We start from the raw sequence: 18436 nt of genomic DNA on the forward strand, positions 1-18436 counted from the left end.
GTTTTTCCTTCCCTCCCCATTTAAAACGTGGTGACAAAGCACGGATCCACATGGATCCTCAGGATTTTTGCATTGGGTCACCCTAAATTCACCATCAGATCACATTACATGTCCATGGCTACAGTCTGTACCAAAAAAAACACGCACCCACTGTTGCCTGGGGCTGCAATGGTGCAAAAACATGGTTACAAAGCATGGATCCACAGGATCTTTGCACTGGGTCACCCCAAATTCACCATCAGATAACATAGCATGTCCATGGCTACAGCCTGCACCAAAAAAATCATGCACCCACTGTGGCCTGGGGCCACAATGGTGCAAACACGTGGTTACAAAGCACGGATCCACATGGATCCTCAGGATTTTTGCATTGGGTCACCCCAAATTCACCATCAGATAACATAGCATGTCCATGGCTACAGCCTGCACCAAAAAAATCACGCACCCACTGTGGCCTGGGGCCACAATGGTGCAAAAACGTGGTTACAAAGCACGGATCCACATGGATCCTCAGGATTTTTGCATTGGGTCACCCCAAATTCACCATCAGATCACATAGCATGTCCATGGCTACATCTTGCACCAAAAAAATCACGCACCCACTGTTGCCTAGGGTCACAGTGGTGCAAAAACGTGGTTACAAAGCATAGATCCACATGGATCCTCAGGATTTTTTCATTGGGCTACTCCAAACTCACTGTCAGATATTAAAAATCTTTATAAAATAGAGAATTAAATACATACAGAATGTTAAATTTTCAGTTTCAAAATATTAGTACTAGTTTAGTACTGTATTTCTATATTACTATAGTACTGTATTAGTTATTTTCAAATACTTAAATATTTTTAGGGTGTAAGACCCAATTAAAGCCCGTTATTTACATACAGTATTGCAGTATTTACATACAGTATTAGGCATACTGTATTAACTTTATTAACTGTATTAAAGCATTAACTTTGAGATATTATTTTTATTTAATGAACCCTCAGCCTTATTCAAAGTAAGCTTAAATTAGCTATTTCACTTATTAATCAAAGAGCTATTACTGTGCGACAGCAATATTTTATGTTTTATTCTTTTAATGATAGTTTAGGATTTATTTAAATATCATTTCAGTCTTTTCAGAGCTATAAATTCACTGCTCTGTAATAGTCTATAAGCATAATTGTTACTGTAAATTAAATTAGCTTTTTACGAAAATACCGTGCGTGTTTATGTTTTGTTTCTTTTTTCAAAGCCAAAAAGTGTTTCAGGCTTGTCGAGTTTCCCGGAGTGTGGAGTTATAGAGAGTCGAGTTTTCGGGGTTCTAATGTTGATCATATGACTCTAAAATACTTTTTAAAAACTTTAAAACTCACTAATTTTCATCTAAAAATTAGAAAACTTCCCGGGGCAGGACCCCGGGATGGGCCCCCCCAATATTTTTTATAAGTCGGCGCCCCTGTTGTCAAGCCTCTGCTTAAAGAGCTCCAAAGAAGGAGACTCCACCACACTCCTTGGCAGCAAATTCCACTGTCGAACAGCTCTTACTGTCAGGAAGTTCTTCCTAATGTTTAGGTGGAATCTTCTTTCTTGTAATGCTGCACCCCCCTACAAACCACAACACCATCTTTGTTTCATTCTTTTCTGTGGCCATTTTCCTGCGGCTTTGTTTGAGTGTGAGCAGGTGAGATGAGTAATAAGGAGATGTCTCTGCCAAGCCGCCCCTCCTGATCTTCATGCTGCAAAAGCCAACCACAATTTTTGTGTGGTGGGGCCCTTACAACAAAGCAGTAGAGCGCTGTGAGGGAAAGGTTATTGCAGAGCACCTAGCACTTAATATAGGCAGCCTCATGCATTTCAAAGCCATTTAATTGCATTAGTAGAAATATATAAAATTATTTGGAGAATGTTGTCAATGTGGTATAGTAGGTTAGTGTCAGACTAGGACATAGGAGACCAGGATTCAAATCCCCCAATAAGCCCTGAAATTGACCGGGTGGACTTGGAGCAGTCTCAGTCTCTCAGCCTAACCTACCTCACAGCTTCTGGACCAAGTGCAAGGGGAGCCCCATACAGAGCGCACTGCAGCAATCCAGCCTTGAAGCAACCCGTGCAGGCACCACTGTGGCCAAGCTTTCCCGGTCCAGAAATGGTTGTAGCTGTGGAACCAACTACAAGTAGGAACAGTTTTCTATGGCTTTCTAGACTTCTAGAATGGACGGCAGCCGAGGACTAGAATGCAGAAGTGTCTACTGTGGTGGCAAGAATGCAGAAGAGTCGTCTGTTTTTTGGAGCAGAAACAGCAAAAATTCCCTGGGTGACACACTGAAATCTACACACACACACACAGAGCTCAGCCCAGTGTTCCTCACTTGCAGCTCACCAGAACACAAGCTAAAAAGCAAGTTGGGGTGAGGGTGTGCAGTGAATACAATCCTCGTTCACTGTGGACAAAGAGTCACCTGGAATCTCTGACCTTAGAGATTTAGCAGGCACCTTCTGTGCCAACTTCTAAACACCTGCTGAAAACTTTTCTGTTCCACCAGGCCTATTGCAGGTGGAATACATCCTTCCACAATGGTTCATTGATGTCTGTGTTTAACTTTTAAAATATGGTTTTCATTAGTGTGGTTTTACCGCTGTAAACTGCATATATACATACTGCAGCATTGTGTGTGTGTGTACACACACACATGACGCAGCAGCGGTATACAAATATTTTTATAAATAAAATTTAGTTAAGAATAGCAGTGTTGTTATGAGGCTGCGTATTCAGCTCACAGACCTCCAATTCCCAGAGTGGTTTAACCATCAGTCTCTCTTCATGGAGAGCTCTGGGAGGGGAACAGTGGTCTCCCAACAACTATCCCAACACCCTGAGCAAACTACAGCTCCCAGAACGCTTTGAGAGAAGAGTGTGGCATCACAGCACTTTATATGTATGGTGCAAATGTGGCCTTTGTGTCTCCTCTGTGGAGAACATGGCCAGTTTGTGTGAGAGTTTTGGGGAACAGGGCCTAGAATGGGGCCTAGATTCATGCAACCAACCTCCAGCTGTCCATATCCCTCATTTAGCTTAAGTACAATGCCTTGCAAAGCATCATGGGAACAACACTCCATAAACACGCCATTGTTATTGCTATTTATTTGAGCCACATGAGGGAGGAAAACAAGACAAAAGGTTTTTTTTTTCCTTTTTAAATGCTCCTTAAAACCAGAAACATCTGTTTCGGTTATGGCTTTTGCTGGCCAATTTCTACGCTGTTTTCCATGGGCAAGGGCAGGCGAGGTACTGTTTCAGCTGACACAGGACTTGGGGGAATGTAGTCAGTTGGAAAAGAATGAACTCCATGGAGGGGGAGGGGAAAGCAGGCCAAGCTCCTTCTCATTAATCTTCACTTTTCCAGCTCTTTCTTTGCAACTTGGAAACATCCACCTAGCACCCGGAGAGTCCATTCAGTTCACAGCAGGCTGGACGGCATTTAAAATCAAAATCACATGGTCAGCTACTCATTTTGGACGGCTTTTCTTTTTAAGTGACAAAGTAGCCATGACTGTGGCTTCCTGCCATTAGTCCGTATCTTGAAGATTACACGCTCCATTAAATAGTGTGCATATCCTAATAGAAGCAGATTATAAAGGCAAAAAGCCTCCACCACAATCCAGTAATGGATTTAGGCACATATGGAAAATAGGGTGTTGCATTAGTTCCACACAGCTTTCAGTAGGTGGCCTTCGGTTCAGTTCAAACCAACGACCGTCTGCAGGCAGAGCACGGGCTTTGCTACCAAACTGTAAAGCCATCCATACATAGGCTGCCCCTCTCAACAAATGTTACAAGAATTCCCACGGCATGGGCAGGTGAGCAAGAGAGCAGGGTGGAGAACCTCTAGCTTGCGGGCCTCTTTCAGCCCACCAGACCTCTCCAGCTGGCCCACAAGGTCGTTTCAGCCAAGCCCATGCCCTCCTCAGTCAAAAGGGGATTTGCCTATGCAAAGCTCTGGGAAAGATGGCACCTTGAAAGGGTCACTTGAAGACCCAACGATCAGCTGGTTGTCAGATCTTGAGAAGCTCTCTTCAAGGCGCTGCACAGCCTAGCCCTTTGGAAGGGGCTGGTGAAAAGGGCCACCTGACATCATTGTGATCTCAAGGGATCCTCTACATCCACCTGTCGGACCTGGTGTGCAAGGGGTGGGGGAGGTAACAGTCTGGTCCACTGGCCAGATCTGGTTCTCAAGCCCTGATACAGAACATCTACTTTGCACACAGAAGGTCCTTGGTTCAATCCCCAGCATCTTCAGGTTAGGCTAAGCATGTCCTCTGCTTGAAACCTTGGAAAGCCAATGCCAGCTGGCACTGACTTCCAGATGTAGCTGTACTGCAACTCCCATCAGTCCAAGTCATCATAGACAATAACCAGAATTTATTTGTAGTCCAGCAACATCTTGATATGTCTCCTGGTGTAGACAAAACTGATCTCATCTGAGCAAGTATGACTAGGCTGCAATATCTGTCCTCTGCGGCAATTTTTAATTCATTGCGTTTTTACCCCATCTTTTTCTGCAAGGTGCTCAAGCTGGCATACCTGGTTCTTCTCCCGTTCCTCATTTAATCCCCACAACAACCCCGTGAGGCTGAGCGGCGGTGCCGGGCCCAAGGTCACCAAGTGAGCTTCACGGTCGACTGAGGATTTCAACCCTGGCCTCTCCCAGGTCTTAGTCCGTCACTCTAACCACTGCACCATACAGCGTGCCATGGCAGTCGAATGGGGTCCTAGTGTTTTTGTGTTATTTTTCCATCAGCATGCACTAATCTTCAAGAAGAGACCTGAAAATTGCATTAAGGCCACTTAGTATTAAATCAGAACTGTATGCATCCATTAAAGGGAGAGAGAAAAGCCTGGTTAATTAACTTAAAAAGCTTGTTGACCAACAGCTCTGATGTAAACACATTGACCAATGAAAATAAAAACCCACAGATTAGAAAACGGTAAGTATAAAAATGCCAGTCAACATATTTGCTCCAAAAAACCAGAGGAGTATAAAAAACAAGGTAACTGAACAGGCTAACAACCCTGTGGTTGACATTAAGGTCCAATATAACATTTGTTGTGGCAACCAAGTTGCTGCTGTCTAACAGTTGCCAACAGAAAAGAGTTAACCTACATTCTACTGGAGTAAGGAATGAGTTCTTTTCTTTTAAATTAATGTTAACAAGGCTTTTCTGCTGTCAATGACTGGTGTTGCATCAGGTGGGAGCAACTGTTAAGTGCAGAGTCTTTAAAAAACTTTGCTGGCGGAAACAACCGGGTCCTTCCCCCACCTCCAGGAAAAGCCACACCACCACCTTTTGTCTACAAACTATTTTTAGCGTTTCACATATATAGTGTTTTCAGTTATTTGTATGATTTACCACATGTGGAAAACATGACAGTTGGTTGCAAAAGGACTGTGCACCCCACAAACAAAGCATTGTAACATTTCTCCCTCTTGTTGTTTTGAATAATAAAAACAACAGTAATAAAAAATTGGGGCCAGGAAGCAAAGCCAAACTTAGTATGTATATATATACAAGCCAGTACTCGTAATACAATACCACCGTTAAGAAGCCATCTGCTCACATGACAAAGCTGCTCCAAAAACCTTCATTTCGAAATGCTCATCTCCAAAACTTTTTCTGTTCATTTCAATCCCTACTCAGTCAAGAAGGCCCTACCCTCCTTCTGCATCAAGCAGATAAAAAAAGTGCATCCTTCTGTGAAGAGCCTAAAAAAAACAAAAAAACTAGATTCTTGTTATACAATCATATTATAAGCCCTTGATTAATTTCTGCATGGTGCTGTCAGTTTAAAAACTGAAGGGGATCTTCCTCTCGATTTTATAACTTATCATTTATGGATCCAGAATTTGACTCCTGGGTGTAAGAAAGACAAAGACCATAAGTTGGGGTGGGTGCCGTTCTGATGCCCAAGCCTGCAAAATGCCCAAGCTGAAAGTCAACATTTCAGGTGCCCCCAAATCTATCAAAGGGACCAAAACTTTCAGCAACGCTCAACACCTGATGTGTTGGGGGTCCAATTCGGCTCTGTCTCAAATGCCAATAAAAACAACTCGCTGTTAGGCCCCATCTGCACTATACATTTAAAGCAGTATCGTACCACTTCAAAAGTCATGGCTTTCCACAAAGAATCCTAGGAACTGTGGTTTGTTCAGGGTGCAGAGAGGAGACCTCTACAATTCCCAGAGTTCCCTGGGAAGAGGAATGGATAGTTCTGGAAACTGTAGCTCTGTGGACTGAATAAAGGGTCTCCTCACAACTCTCAACACACTTAACAAATGACAGCTCCCAGGATTCATGAAGGGAAGCATAGGAAGCTTCCTGAATCAGACCACTGGATCCACCTAGTTCAGAATGGTCTCCACTGACTGGCAGTGGCTTCCCAGAGTTTCAGACAGGAGTCTCACCTAGCCCTAGATGGAGATGCTATTGGGGATTGAACCTGAGACCTTCAGCACACAAGGCAGATGCTCTACTGCTGAGCTACAGCCCTTCCCCATAGCCATGACTACTTGAAGCGGAATGGTACTGCTTCAAATATATAGAGCAGGCCAGGCCTTAGAGGAGACAAGCAGGCTCTCGCATATCTTAGTTTGATTCAGTATCTTCTTCCTTAGCCACAGAGGAGGAAAACACAAGGGACCAAAAGACACGATGAAAGCTACTCCTCTGAAAAGTGCACTTTGGAAAGTGTGTGTTCCCTGTATTCCTCAGAAATAAGCATGCGGCCCCTGAAATTAACAAGGCCATGCAGGGGTCAGCTATGGAAAGATGACCAAGCTGTGTTGGACGTGTAAAACTCTGCCTCTGCTGACCACTGTTCCACTCTGTCCTCGTCGGACCTGTCGCTGTCATCTCCGCTGGAGGGCTCATAGCCAACCAGAGGAGAATGGGCTGTCTTCGACTGTTCCTCGCTCTCCTTTTTCGCTGACACCAGCTGTTTGTAGCAAAGGTTGCACACCCTTAAAGGCTTCGGGGACAGCCGGGGCATCAGGAACCTTTGCCGAGAGCAGTCTCCGCACACCACAAAGCCACACTTCCGACAGTGGTGCCTGCGCGTGAGAGTGGAGAACTTGGTTTGCGTGCAGCGCATGCAGATGTCGGTGGCCTTGTCTGGGATCCAGGGGGCGGCGTGTTCCGTGGGGGGCTGCTGGCCCATCTTGGACAGCAAGTGGCGGATGCATTCCTCCAGGTGGCTGATCCATTCTTTCCTCTCGGTAAGGGAAGCGGCGGAAACAACGAAGGACTTCTTGGCCGTTTTGATCATCCAACGGTTCTTCATCTGCAGGGTATCCGGCAAAGTCTCCAGGGTGACTTCGTCAAGTGGTATGATGTGTTGGGAGCTGTACTTCCTCCTGTTGATCACAATGCTTCCATACACAAGGATGTCGTTGAACAGGAAGAAGATCCGCGGTTTGGCTTTCTTCCGGCATTCTTTGGTCAAAATCCCTTCGCCCAAGAGGACCCTTCCAGGTATGGCCAACGGCTGGCCGGATGCTCCAAAGCAGCTCTCCACAGTCGCAATGCGTTGGCTGTTGATCTCAGTGTTGGCCAAATGGTCTACCATCTTGACAGGTCACCTGGAAGCAAGGAAGGAAAACAGAAGCTGTGACTGCTGAATCTGAGACCAAAAGGATCAAGGAAGTGAGAGTAACTCCCCTAAGAGGAAAGGTTGCGACAATCAGGGGTTTTTTTTGTTTAGAGCAGAGTTTCCCACATTTGAGTCTCCAGCTGGACTACAATTCCCATCATCCCTGACCACCGATCCTGCTAGCTAGGGATGATGGGAGTTGTAGTCCAACAATAGCTGGAGACCCAAGTTTGGGAAACCCTGTTTTGGAGAAAAGGCAGGCAAGAGACAACACGATCGAGGCATATAAAATGATGCAGGGTGTGGAGAAAGTGGACAGAGAAAAGCTGTTCTCCCCTTCTCATAATGTGAGAACTTGGGGACATCTAATGAAGCTGAATGTTGGAATATTCAGGACAGGTAAAAGAAACTTCTTCGCATGGTGCATAGCTAGGCTATAGAATTCACTACCACAAGAGGCAGTGATGGCCACCAACCTGGATGGCATTAAAACATTATACAAAAGGAGAATATGGCTATAACTAGCTACTAAGCCCAATGGCTATGCTCTACTTTCACTGGCAGAGGCAGCTATGCTTCTGAATACCAGTTGCTGGGAACTGCAGAACTGGAATAATAATAATAATAATAATAATAATAATAATAATAATAATAATAATAATTTATTATTCATACCCTGCCCATCTGGCTGGGTTTCCCCAGCCACTCTGGGTGGCTTCCAACAAAATATAAAAAATACATTAAAACATCAGACATTCAAAACTTCTCTAAACAGGGCTGCCTTCATATGTAGTTGTGCCCAGGTTCATTTGTGGGTTTCCAAAAGGCAACTGGTTAACCAGTGAGAACAGCATGATGGCCTAGATTGGCCACTGCCTATGCTTATGTATCTTCCCTCGTCAGTGCCATGACCTTATGCTCCCCCCACTTAACATCCCAGTGGCTGAATTCAAAATGTCAAGACTCTGAAAAGCGCCTTTGCCCATGTAATAAGACAAAACCAGAATTACTTTTCTACAGCAACCCCCATCATAATTCTATGCATGCATGATCACATATGTACAAACACCTGATACCAAAACACCGAGCGAAACATGGTAATCAGTATCAGAAGGTACCATCATTTCAGGACTATATGACTGCAGAATGTTTGTGTGTGTGTCTTACATGTTTGGATATTCCCACATGTCAAGGACACCACACACATAGAAATCTAGCATGTCAGGGAAGAAGACTCTAGTTTTCCCGTTATCCTAGTGGGAGAAAAAAAAATGCTTTCAAAAGGGAGAAGGATTCAAATGTGTCCCCCTAGCAGCAGTCTGAAGTGGTACAGTCTAGGAAGGATCATAGCTGCATGGTTTTGTGAATATCTCTGCAACATCTCTGCAAATGTTCATGAGCAGTGCAGGGTGCACCCACACTGTTCTGCCTTGTGTTGAACAAAATAAGATTTTGCAACCCTAGTGGCAGGCCAAACATTCACATGTATGAAGAAACTGAGTCATTTCCCAAAGGCATCATATAAAATGAAGTTCACAGAGAGCACATGCTTTTTCTTGCACGTACACACAATGGGTAACCTAAGAGATCATTCACCAAGGAACACACAGCTCCAAAGCACTGAAGGTCATGCCATGGCCAGGTTCCTTTTCTACAATGACTTTGTAAATAAGCATAAAAAATAACCCTGAAAATTCAATATCCAAGACACCTCCCTTCACAAAATGTGCAACAGCTACACCACACAAGAGCTTTGTAGAGAGGAAACAACAGCAAGGGAGAAAGTGCTAGCAATGGCAATTGTTTTAAAAACCGCTAGAATGATCATGTTGACAATGCAGTCTGTTAGATGTTGCTCAAGAATGTACCAGTCACTATTGATGGGAAGAGATTTCCCCTACATTTCTCAAGGAGGGCCCACAAAACTCAGTGAAACTGTGTTTGTATCAACATTCCCAGGAATTAAGCTAGGAGGCTCTTGTTACATTTTGTGAAAGTTTCATGACTGTTCCAGAACTCCCTTATTCTTCCAGCCTGGAAAAAAACGAAACACCCACAATCTGTTATGCAATGATCTTGAGGACCACACTGCCCTTGCCACATTTGAACTCATTTCTTGTGAATGTCGATTTGGCTTGGATATCTATCAGGACATTTATATGACATATCTTGACTCGCGTGCCTAAACTGAGATTGGTGTATTGATGGTCATTGTATTATTAATGTGAGCTGGTGGTGGGGCAGTTGTTTCTTTTCACTTTGTTAAACTTTCTATAAAAATTAACTAAAATCGTATTTTGGTCCAACTGAACAGCCAAGCAGGGCCAAGAAACGAGAAGGAGCCAAAAAAGAAAGCCTAACCCAACTCAGGGGCTCGCCACGAGGGGAGGGTGCTCTTGCACTTGAATCCTCCTTGTGGATTTCCCCACACGCATCTGGTTGGCCACTGTGAGAACAAGATGCTGGACTAGATGATCCAACAGCCAGTGTGGTGTAGTGGTTAAGAGTGGTAGACTCGTAATCTGGTGAACCGGGTTCACTTCCTGCTCCTCCACCTGCAGCTGCTGGGTGACCTTGGGCCAGTCACACTTCTCTGAAGTCTCTCAGCCCCGTTCACCTCACAGAGTGTTTGTTGTGGGGGAGGAAGGGAAAGGAGAATGTTAGCCGCTTTGAGACTCCTTAAAGGGAGTGAAAGGCGGGATATCAAATCCAAACTCTTCTTCTTAAGCCTACAAAAGTTACTAGCCCACACACAACTACAGCCATGTTTTATTTCCCCAACAGCCTGCAAGAAGGAATCCGTGATGCCATGGGGCATCAGATGCAGATCCCTGCATTGCAGGGGGCTGGGCCACGTGATCCTCAGGGTCCCTTCTGACTCTACAATTCTATGATTAAGAATCACTTTTATTTCACACAAAAAACGCCTTTTCACCTGGAGGCAATTTTGCGCTCACTGTAGGTGATTAGAAACAGCAGCAATTTATAAGTGTGCATAAGAGCTGTTCAGCTTAAGGACCATGGAAGCTTCTTCAGCATTTATTTATTTTTAAAGAAAAGAAACAAATGCACTGCCGAGTTGCTTTGAGGATCAGTCTGTAATAGTGAAGGACCGACTGCCCCACCATCAGCCAGCGTGATCGTTTTATATTTAAAAGACAAAACTAAAAGCCACCACGGAGTCGCTTTGCTTCTGCTATTATGAACATAATGACTTTTGCACACTACAGAACAGGAGGGGAGGGAGAAGCATGAAAAGGAAAGAAAACTAAAAACTACAGTACCTCTGATCTCGGTGCCCATTTGAAGTGGGAACACACAGCAGAGAACGGCAAACTCCAATTATATATATAAAAAGGACCGTTGGAGCCAACCTTTCATAGCTATTAGCGAGAGGTTGTTTTCATGAGAGCTCTTGGCAGGAGGCCTCTAGTAACCTTTCATCACAGAATCCGCGGGGCTGATTAGTTTCACAGGACTCTTCTGTGGACTTCTGTCTTGTAATGCAAAACGTTCCCAAGCTTTGCACAGGGCGGCATTAATTGTACCCCTTGGTGGAGACCAAGGATGAAAAGCAAAAGGGTTCTTAGCAGGAAAGCTCTAAGCCACTTGGAACTCCACACCAGGGTGGCAATGGGGTGCAAACCCCCCTCTTTCTCTGTTCCATCGAAACCAACCTTTTCCCCATAAATGTAAAGAGCAGCTCTGCTGGGTCAGGCCAAGGGGTCACCTAATCCACTGGCCCCAGCCAGCCAGTCAGTGTTTGGAAAGCTTACGCAGGCAACAGCTCTCCTCTCACGTGTTTTGTCACCTATAAGGAGCCAGTGTGGAGTAGAGGTTAGACTCAGCTCTGAACTAAGAACTTGAAGACTTCATGGGAGGCTTTTAAGCAGAAGCTGGACAGCTATCTGCCATGGATGCTTTCATTGCGATTCCTGCATTGCAGGCGGTGGGACTACTAGACGATCCTTGAGGTCCCTTCCAGCTCTACATTTCTATGGTTTTATGAGCATCAAACTCCCCACCCCTCGGGTATGAAGCCCCACTGAGTGACAGTGGGCCAGTCTGTCTGTCTGTCTGTCTGTCTGTCTGTCTCCCCCCTCAGACTACCCTACCTTGCAGGGTTGTTGTGAGGATAAAACGGAAAGAACTGTGTATGCCACCCTGAGCTTCTTGGAGTATCAATGTATGAGGAGTGATGCACCCACTTGACCACCTCTTAATTATTTTATGGTAAGGAAGTGACCATCTCCACCCCCCACTCCGGAAGAGATTATGAAGGAAAGTTAATCCCTTTGACTTCACCCACTAAAAGCCCCTGGATTTAGTTATCTGTAATTCTCCTGGCTTAATCCACCATGGAGGGGATCTTTTCAGTGGTGGCCCCCTATATCTGTGGAACACACTCCACAGGAAAAACCCCGTCATTATCAGTGTTTAGGCACTAGGCACTTTTCATTGACTTTTGGCCTTTGGTAACCAAGCTGGCCCCTGCATCAGGGTTCATATTTAGGTGGGTATGGGAAGGGCTATCTTTAATATTATATCAGATGAACATTTCTGGTGTCTTCTATGATGCATTGGTTGGTTTTTTTAAAAAAATCCTGCTGTATTGTTAAGTCACTTGGAGGCTTTTATTTTTGTAAAAAGGGGCAAATACATGTAGATGACAATAATAATAACAACATCTGTAGCTCCCAGGGTTCTTTAGAAGCCACAACAGCCAAATAGTTTCACAAGTAATAGTTTCGCGAGTGACACAGGTGTAATATAACATGAAAATGAAACCATTGCAGAGCTCTTCAGAAGTGATTTGATCTCAAAGCCTGCAGCGACAGAAGTGATCCTGGTTAAGGAATCCACTGGGAGGCACCCAATAAATTCATGACTGTCCTACATTGTGCAATTTCTAGGGGAAAGAACTGGGTGAAAGGTAGAACTGAAGTGATTCACCCAGGAAAGGCGGCAGGATCAGTTCATGGGTAACAGCAAAATGTGGAGAGGTTGTTGGCCTCCACAAAACAACCCATTGCCAGTTTCAAAGAAGAAGAAAAAAACCTGGAACAAATTCAATAACAAGGCTGGGAAATAATGCAGATGCAGAAAACAACAAGATCGGAATGAGAGGAATCTGAACTCTGAAGCAAAACAATATTGTGACTCAGCAAATTTTCAGAGCAGACAGCTGACCAGTTCAGAGAGCAAGTTTAGCTCCTTCGCACTGGCTTTTAGCAATCATTTGCAGCTGTTAGGTGATAGGCACAGTCTTTCGTCAAGGCTGCAGCTGTGATTTAAAGCTCCAAGAACCTTAGTTAACACACACACACATGGGAAAACTGCTAGCCCTACTCAGAGTAGGCCCATTGAAGTCAATGGACATGGCTAATTTCAGTGGGTCTACTTAGTTGGTAGTATGGCTTAGTTGGAGTCAGGGGTCTTAACTGCTGCAGAGCACATCTTGAACCCCCTGCTGCCAAAGTTAAGCACTTTAATAGTACAATTCTGTTGCATGCTGACTTAAAGGTAACCCTACTGAGCTCAATGGGGCCAAAGTAAGCGTACAGCCTTGTTACATGGATTTCAATGGGGCGGGGATTCAAACAACTTTGCTTCCATGGGCCGCTATCCTGTCACATGGAACAAAAACTTTTGAAATGCTTGAAGAGTAAAACATACCTTCTTGTCACAAGAACTGAACACAAAATATTCGGTCATTTTAGCAAAATTGGGAGCATTCTTCCCACTGATAGCTGTTACTCTTAGGACATGGGAAGGTGCAGTTTCCTAGTGTTCATCTCAGTAATGTTAGGGAAGGGCCGTAGCTCAGTGGCAGAGCATATGCTTTGAATGCAGAAGGTCCCAGGTTCAATCCCTGGCATATCCAGGCAGTGCAAGTTCCCTGCCTGAAACCCTGGGGAACTGCTGCCTATCAGTGCAGACAGTACTGAGATAGATGGTTCAATGGTTTGATTCAGTATAAGGTAGCTTCCTATATTTTAGGATACACCATTCCAACTGGGCATGCTCAATGGCCATGAAACACTGCCTTGACTGCTGATGGAGAGGAAGACAGGGAATGGAGATGGTTGGTATGCTGAACAGAGCATACTCCGTGCTGCAACATTTTGTTGCAGGTCTCACTTGTAGAAACTAGTGGAGATGCTACTTCTAAAGAAAGGGCGGCCAGGCATTGGTTTATAGAGATCTAGTGACTCAAGAAGCGAAGCCCTGACACAAACATTTCTTGTGCTGCAGTTGAGACAATGACTAATAGCATCTGATGTTGGCCACCTTTGGGGAGAGTAAGCTGTTGCCTGGGATGCCACTGGTTTCAGAAGAAACTCCGTGGAAGTTGCACAGGACTGAATCAGAGTCGTGCTTGGGAGGGTGAGCCTGACAGGCTGGTTGCAAAGCCCCCAAACAGTTACCCCACTGGTGCCCATCTGCTTACAGCAAATGGGAGCAGGCTGTCTCCAGACCTCCTGCCTCATGATTGCATAGATGTTAGAGGCTGGGACTGTGGCACAAAACTTTCTCTGTCTGTGGCCCAAGCCCTCTGGAGCCATTTTCCTAGTGAGATCCATCTGTGTCAAATGCTGTTGTTGTTCCGAAAACCCTGATTGGTGGCTAATTGTTTATTTTTAAAAAGAGTGAGCACTGACTCACTCCCACATGAGCAGAGACAGAGACCAGAGCATCAACTGGCTGCATGGCTGTGCTTATCTTTAGCCACCTTTGATCTCTGCAGACTAAGCTTTACATTTCCTGGCTAATTTGGCCAGCGTTCAGTACCATTCTTCCTCCACCACTATGCCAAGGAAAGCAAAACACACCAGACAAAGTGGACTCTCAAGTCCACCAGAAACACCTGCCACAACAAATCTTCATTTTCAGCAGCAACAGAAGGCTCTGATTATTATGCTGCCTCCATCTTGCTCTCTTCTCCACCCAGCCTTAACTCTGCTAGGGTTGGTTTAGCCTACAGAAAAGAAGATGGCGGGGAGAGAAGAAAAGGGGTCCATAAGAACACCAGAAGAACCTTCTGGTTCATGCCAATGGCCCATCTAGTCCAGCATCCTGTTCTCCCAGTGGCTAACCGGATGCCTGTGGGAAACCAGCAAGCAGGATTGGAGCACATGAGCTCTCTCCCCTCCTGTGGCTTCCAGCAACTGGTATTCAGAAGCATTGCTGCCTCCAGTTGTGCAGGCAGATCATAGCCACCGATAGCCCACTCTTCCATGAGTTTGTCTCAATTCTCTTCTAAAGCCACCCAAATTGGTGGCCATCACTGTCTCCTGTGGGATCGAGTTCCTTAATTTAACTATGTGCTGCGTGACCAAGTCCTTTATTTCATTGGTCCTGAATCATCCAACATGCAGCTTCATTCGATGTCCAAAAGTTCCAGTGTTATGGGAAAGGGAAGAAAAACCTCACTCTATCCACTTTCTCCATGCCATGCATAATTTTATAAAATTCTATCATGCTGCCTCTTGCAAGCCTTTGCTCTTCAGCCGAAAAGTCCCCAAATGCTGCAACCTGTCTTCATAGGGAACTCGCTCCTTCCCCTTGATCATTTTGGCTGCCCTTTTCTGAACCTTTTCCCACTTTGCCCAATCCTCTTTTAAAGCCATTGTGGTCCCTGTCATCTACCTGCCTCCAATCTCATTTGTGGGGTGGGGTGGGGGGATGGTGGAGTCCCTCTTGCTTTAGTAGGCTGGGGGAAAGGGTGACAGATGAAATATAGGAAGCAGATGGGACAGTGTCAGCAGCCAGCTTGAAATGCATGGTTATAGGTAGAGATGCCACTTACGGGTCAAGACCCAGGAGTGCTACAGAAGGAGAAACAAAGTCAAGCAGGCCCTGTGTAGAAGTTCCTTATCAATCCTCTCTATGACACCAACAGAGAGGGCTTTACCGTCATGCTACAGTGAGAGCAAATAATGTAGAGTTGCGTCAAGATCCTCAGCTGTTTCACTCGCCTCACCTCCTTTTCAGAGCCTCCTGCTGTTGACTCACATTTGACAGTCACCTAGCTGTTTCGACACTGACAGGAGCACTTCTTGGTTTCACTATTTCTTAACGCACTAGCTACATGCTTTGAAGGATTCCTGCCATCGCCACTAAATACACACCCAAACCTAAGAGCTGGGCTGTGGAAGCTTCCATATGCTGCTGCTGCTGCTGGGACTACCACTCCCATCAACCATGACCTTTGGCCAGGCTGGATGGAGCTCAGGGGAGGTGGAGTTCATCAACATCTGGAAAGTCACAGGTTCTCCACACACACACACACACCACTCCACCTTACAGAATCTCATCCCCTTCCTATAATCTGGCAGCTGTCCTTGCCATCACACTTAAACAAACAAACAAACAAACAAACAAACAAATAAATAAATTTAAAAACAAAGTAAGCAACATCATCATCATTATGGATGATAATAATATTAATTTCATTTATAAATCGCTTCCCATGAGGCACGCCGAAGAGATCATTTAGGTCCATTTCAAGTACATTCTTGAAAGAAGAAAAGCGTCACTTTATGTATATTTCGATTGCCAGCGGACACAGAGAGTTGGCGTGATGGAAGTTTGAAAGCCGCTCCCACCGGCGGAAATCGCATTTTAAAAGAGCCCCTTTCAGATTACAACAGCGCACTGGCTCTTCGCTCTCAGGTCCGGCGCCGGCACCGCAACAGTTTTGCAAAGTATGTGGAACTTTAAAGGATCGGTGAATTCAAAGCCCCATAGAAAGACGCTACAGTACACAGACCCTTCGCACAGACCCCACCCCCATGCAGCGCTTCTCTCCCGCCTACGGTCGTGCAAGGCGGAGAGCGCGGTCAAGCCAAGAGAGATGAATGTACCTCCTCGTGACTTTTCCTGGTTCCTGTCCCAACCGGGTCCCCGAGTCCGTCGATCCCGCCAAGAGACGCCTGGGAATCCGCCTTCAAGGGATCCTCTCGCAGCAGAAAGTGCAATTCCAAAGATTTTTAATCCAGAAGGGCCTCCGCAGAAGGCTCTAGGTTGAGACTGCAACGCTACCCTTCCCTGGAAGCAAGTCCCATTGAATTTAATGGAGCCTACTTCTGAGTAGGCGACTTTCGCCTGCAAAATCTCACCCTACTTTTTTCTTTCTTTCCCTTTTCGCATCCGCGGCTGCGTAAAAAATGAATGAAACAACAACAGCAAAGTATCTCTGGAACGCTCAGAGTCCCCAACATTCCATTCTCCCCGCTTTCCGTAAGTGTCACGAGCCAATCAACAGGCCGCCTCCGAAGCAGGACCGTCCGGTTCTGGGACGCTCAGTCTCAGCATTCCACGCGTAGCCACGCCCCCGAAAACAACGGCGGCCAATCAGAGGGCGCAGTCGGAGGCTGGTGAGTTTGGCTGGGCGGGTGAAAAAGAGAGAGCGGGGGGGGGGACAAGAAGAGGGGAAGGAAGAAAAAAGAGCAAGGGTGACTTAAAGCGGCGGGGCGGTGCATGGAAACTTTGCATTCTGCTAGTAACGGAAAATCGAAGAATCATAGAATTTTAGAGTTGGGTGGAACCTCAAGGGTCATCTGGTCCAACCCTCCGCAATGCAGGAGTCACAACTAAAGCATCCATGACAAATTTAAGCTCTGTTTAAAAACTTGCAGTGAAAGAGACTCCAGCACCTTCCAAGGGAATCCATTCCACTGTCAAACAGCTCTTACCTTCAGCAAATGCTTTCTAATGGTTGAAACCTCCTTTCTTGTAACTTGAAGCCATTGGTTTGGGTCCTATCCTCCGGAGCAGAAGAAAACAACTTGCTTCATCTTCCACGTGACAGCCCTTTAGATGTTTGAAGATGGCTATCATATCTCGCCTCAGTCATCTCTTCTTCAGGCTAAACATATTCAGCTCCCTCAACCTTTCCTCATAAGGCTTGGTTTCCAGACCCTTGAACATCTTGTTGACCCTGGATTGCACACATTCCAGCTTGCCAATGCCCTTCTTAAATTGCGGTGCCCAGAACTGTGCACAGGACTCCAGGTGTGGTCTGACGAAGGCAGAATAGAATGATACTATCACTTCCTTTGATCTGGACACTATACTTCTGTTGATGTCCAGATCGAGGGAAATAATAGTACCTTTGTCAGACCTTATCTGGAGAGTAACAGATGCTGACATATCCTCCCTGGGAAGGAATCTAGGAAGGGAGGAAATAGATAGGAAGGGAGGGAGTGGGAAAGCCACCTGGGAGCAGATGGTGTCTTAGAGCCAGTGCAGAGCCTGGGAAGACTTTGGCCAAAACCAACTTCCCAGTCAACAGCTGTGTATTTGGAGCACAGCCCATCCACCCCTAGCCAGCAATAGTCAGAGATGAGCATTATAGCATTGGGAGGGCTGTAGATGTAGTAAAACACACACCTTTTGAGTCATCAGATTGCTGTGAGAGGAAGTATTTTGTGGTAACAAACCAGCTTCTCTCCAGGAACAAGAGGAGACCAATTCTGCATTTTTTGTGTGGCAGAGGCAAACTGTGCACAGAAGCTAGTGGGGAAGGGCCGTGGCTCAGCAATAGAGCATTTCCTTTGCATTCAGAAGGTCCCAGGTACAATTGTCAGCATCTCCAGGTAGGGCTGGGGTGTCCCCTACCTGAAAGCTAGAGAGCTTCTGCCAGCCCGTGCAGACAATACTGAGCTAGATTGACCCCAGAGTCTGACTCGGCATGAGGCAACTTTCTGTATTCCTATGACTGTCTGGTGCTTATGAAGGCACAAACCTACTCCCCCACCCAGCAGTCATCTGGGTATCTATCTATCTATCTATCTATCTAT

At 45.6% G+C, this 18436-nt stretch overlaps 1 protein-coding gene across 1 annotated transcript; it reads right to left on the reverse strand.

Annotated features, from left to right (window-relative positions):
• Positions 1 to 3110: 3110 nt before the first annotated feature.
• Positions 3111 to 17667, reverse strand: PLEKHF1 (pleckstrin homology and FYVE domain containing 1). Its single transcript, XM_081924127.1, has 3 exons — positions 17330 to 17667; positions 16499 to 17021; positions 3111 to 7620 (listed from the first exon to the last, which is right to left on the reverse strand). The coding sequence occupies exon 3, from the start codon at positions 7605 to 7607 to the stop codon at positions 6798 to 6800; it is 810 nt and encodes a 269-aa protein (XP_081780253.1). The 5' UTR covers positions 7608 to 7620; positions 16499 to 17021; positions 17330 to 17667; the 3' UTR covers positions 3111 to 6797.
• Positions 17668 to 18436: the final 769 nt, after the last annotated feature.

The sequence above is a fragment of the Podarcis melisellensis genome (assembly GCF_964234715.1).
Source record: "Podarcis melisellensis genome assembly, chromosome: 8".
NCBI classification, from domain to species: domain Eukaryota; kingdom Metazoa; phylum Chordata; class Lepidosauria; order Squamata; family Lacertidae; genus Podarcis; species Podarcis melisellensis.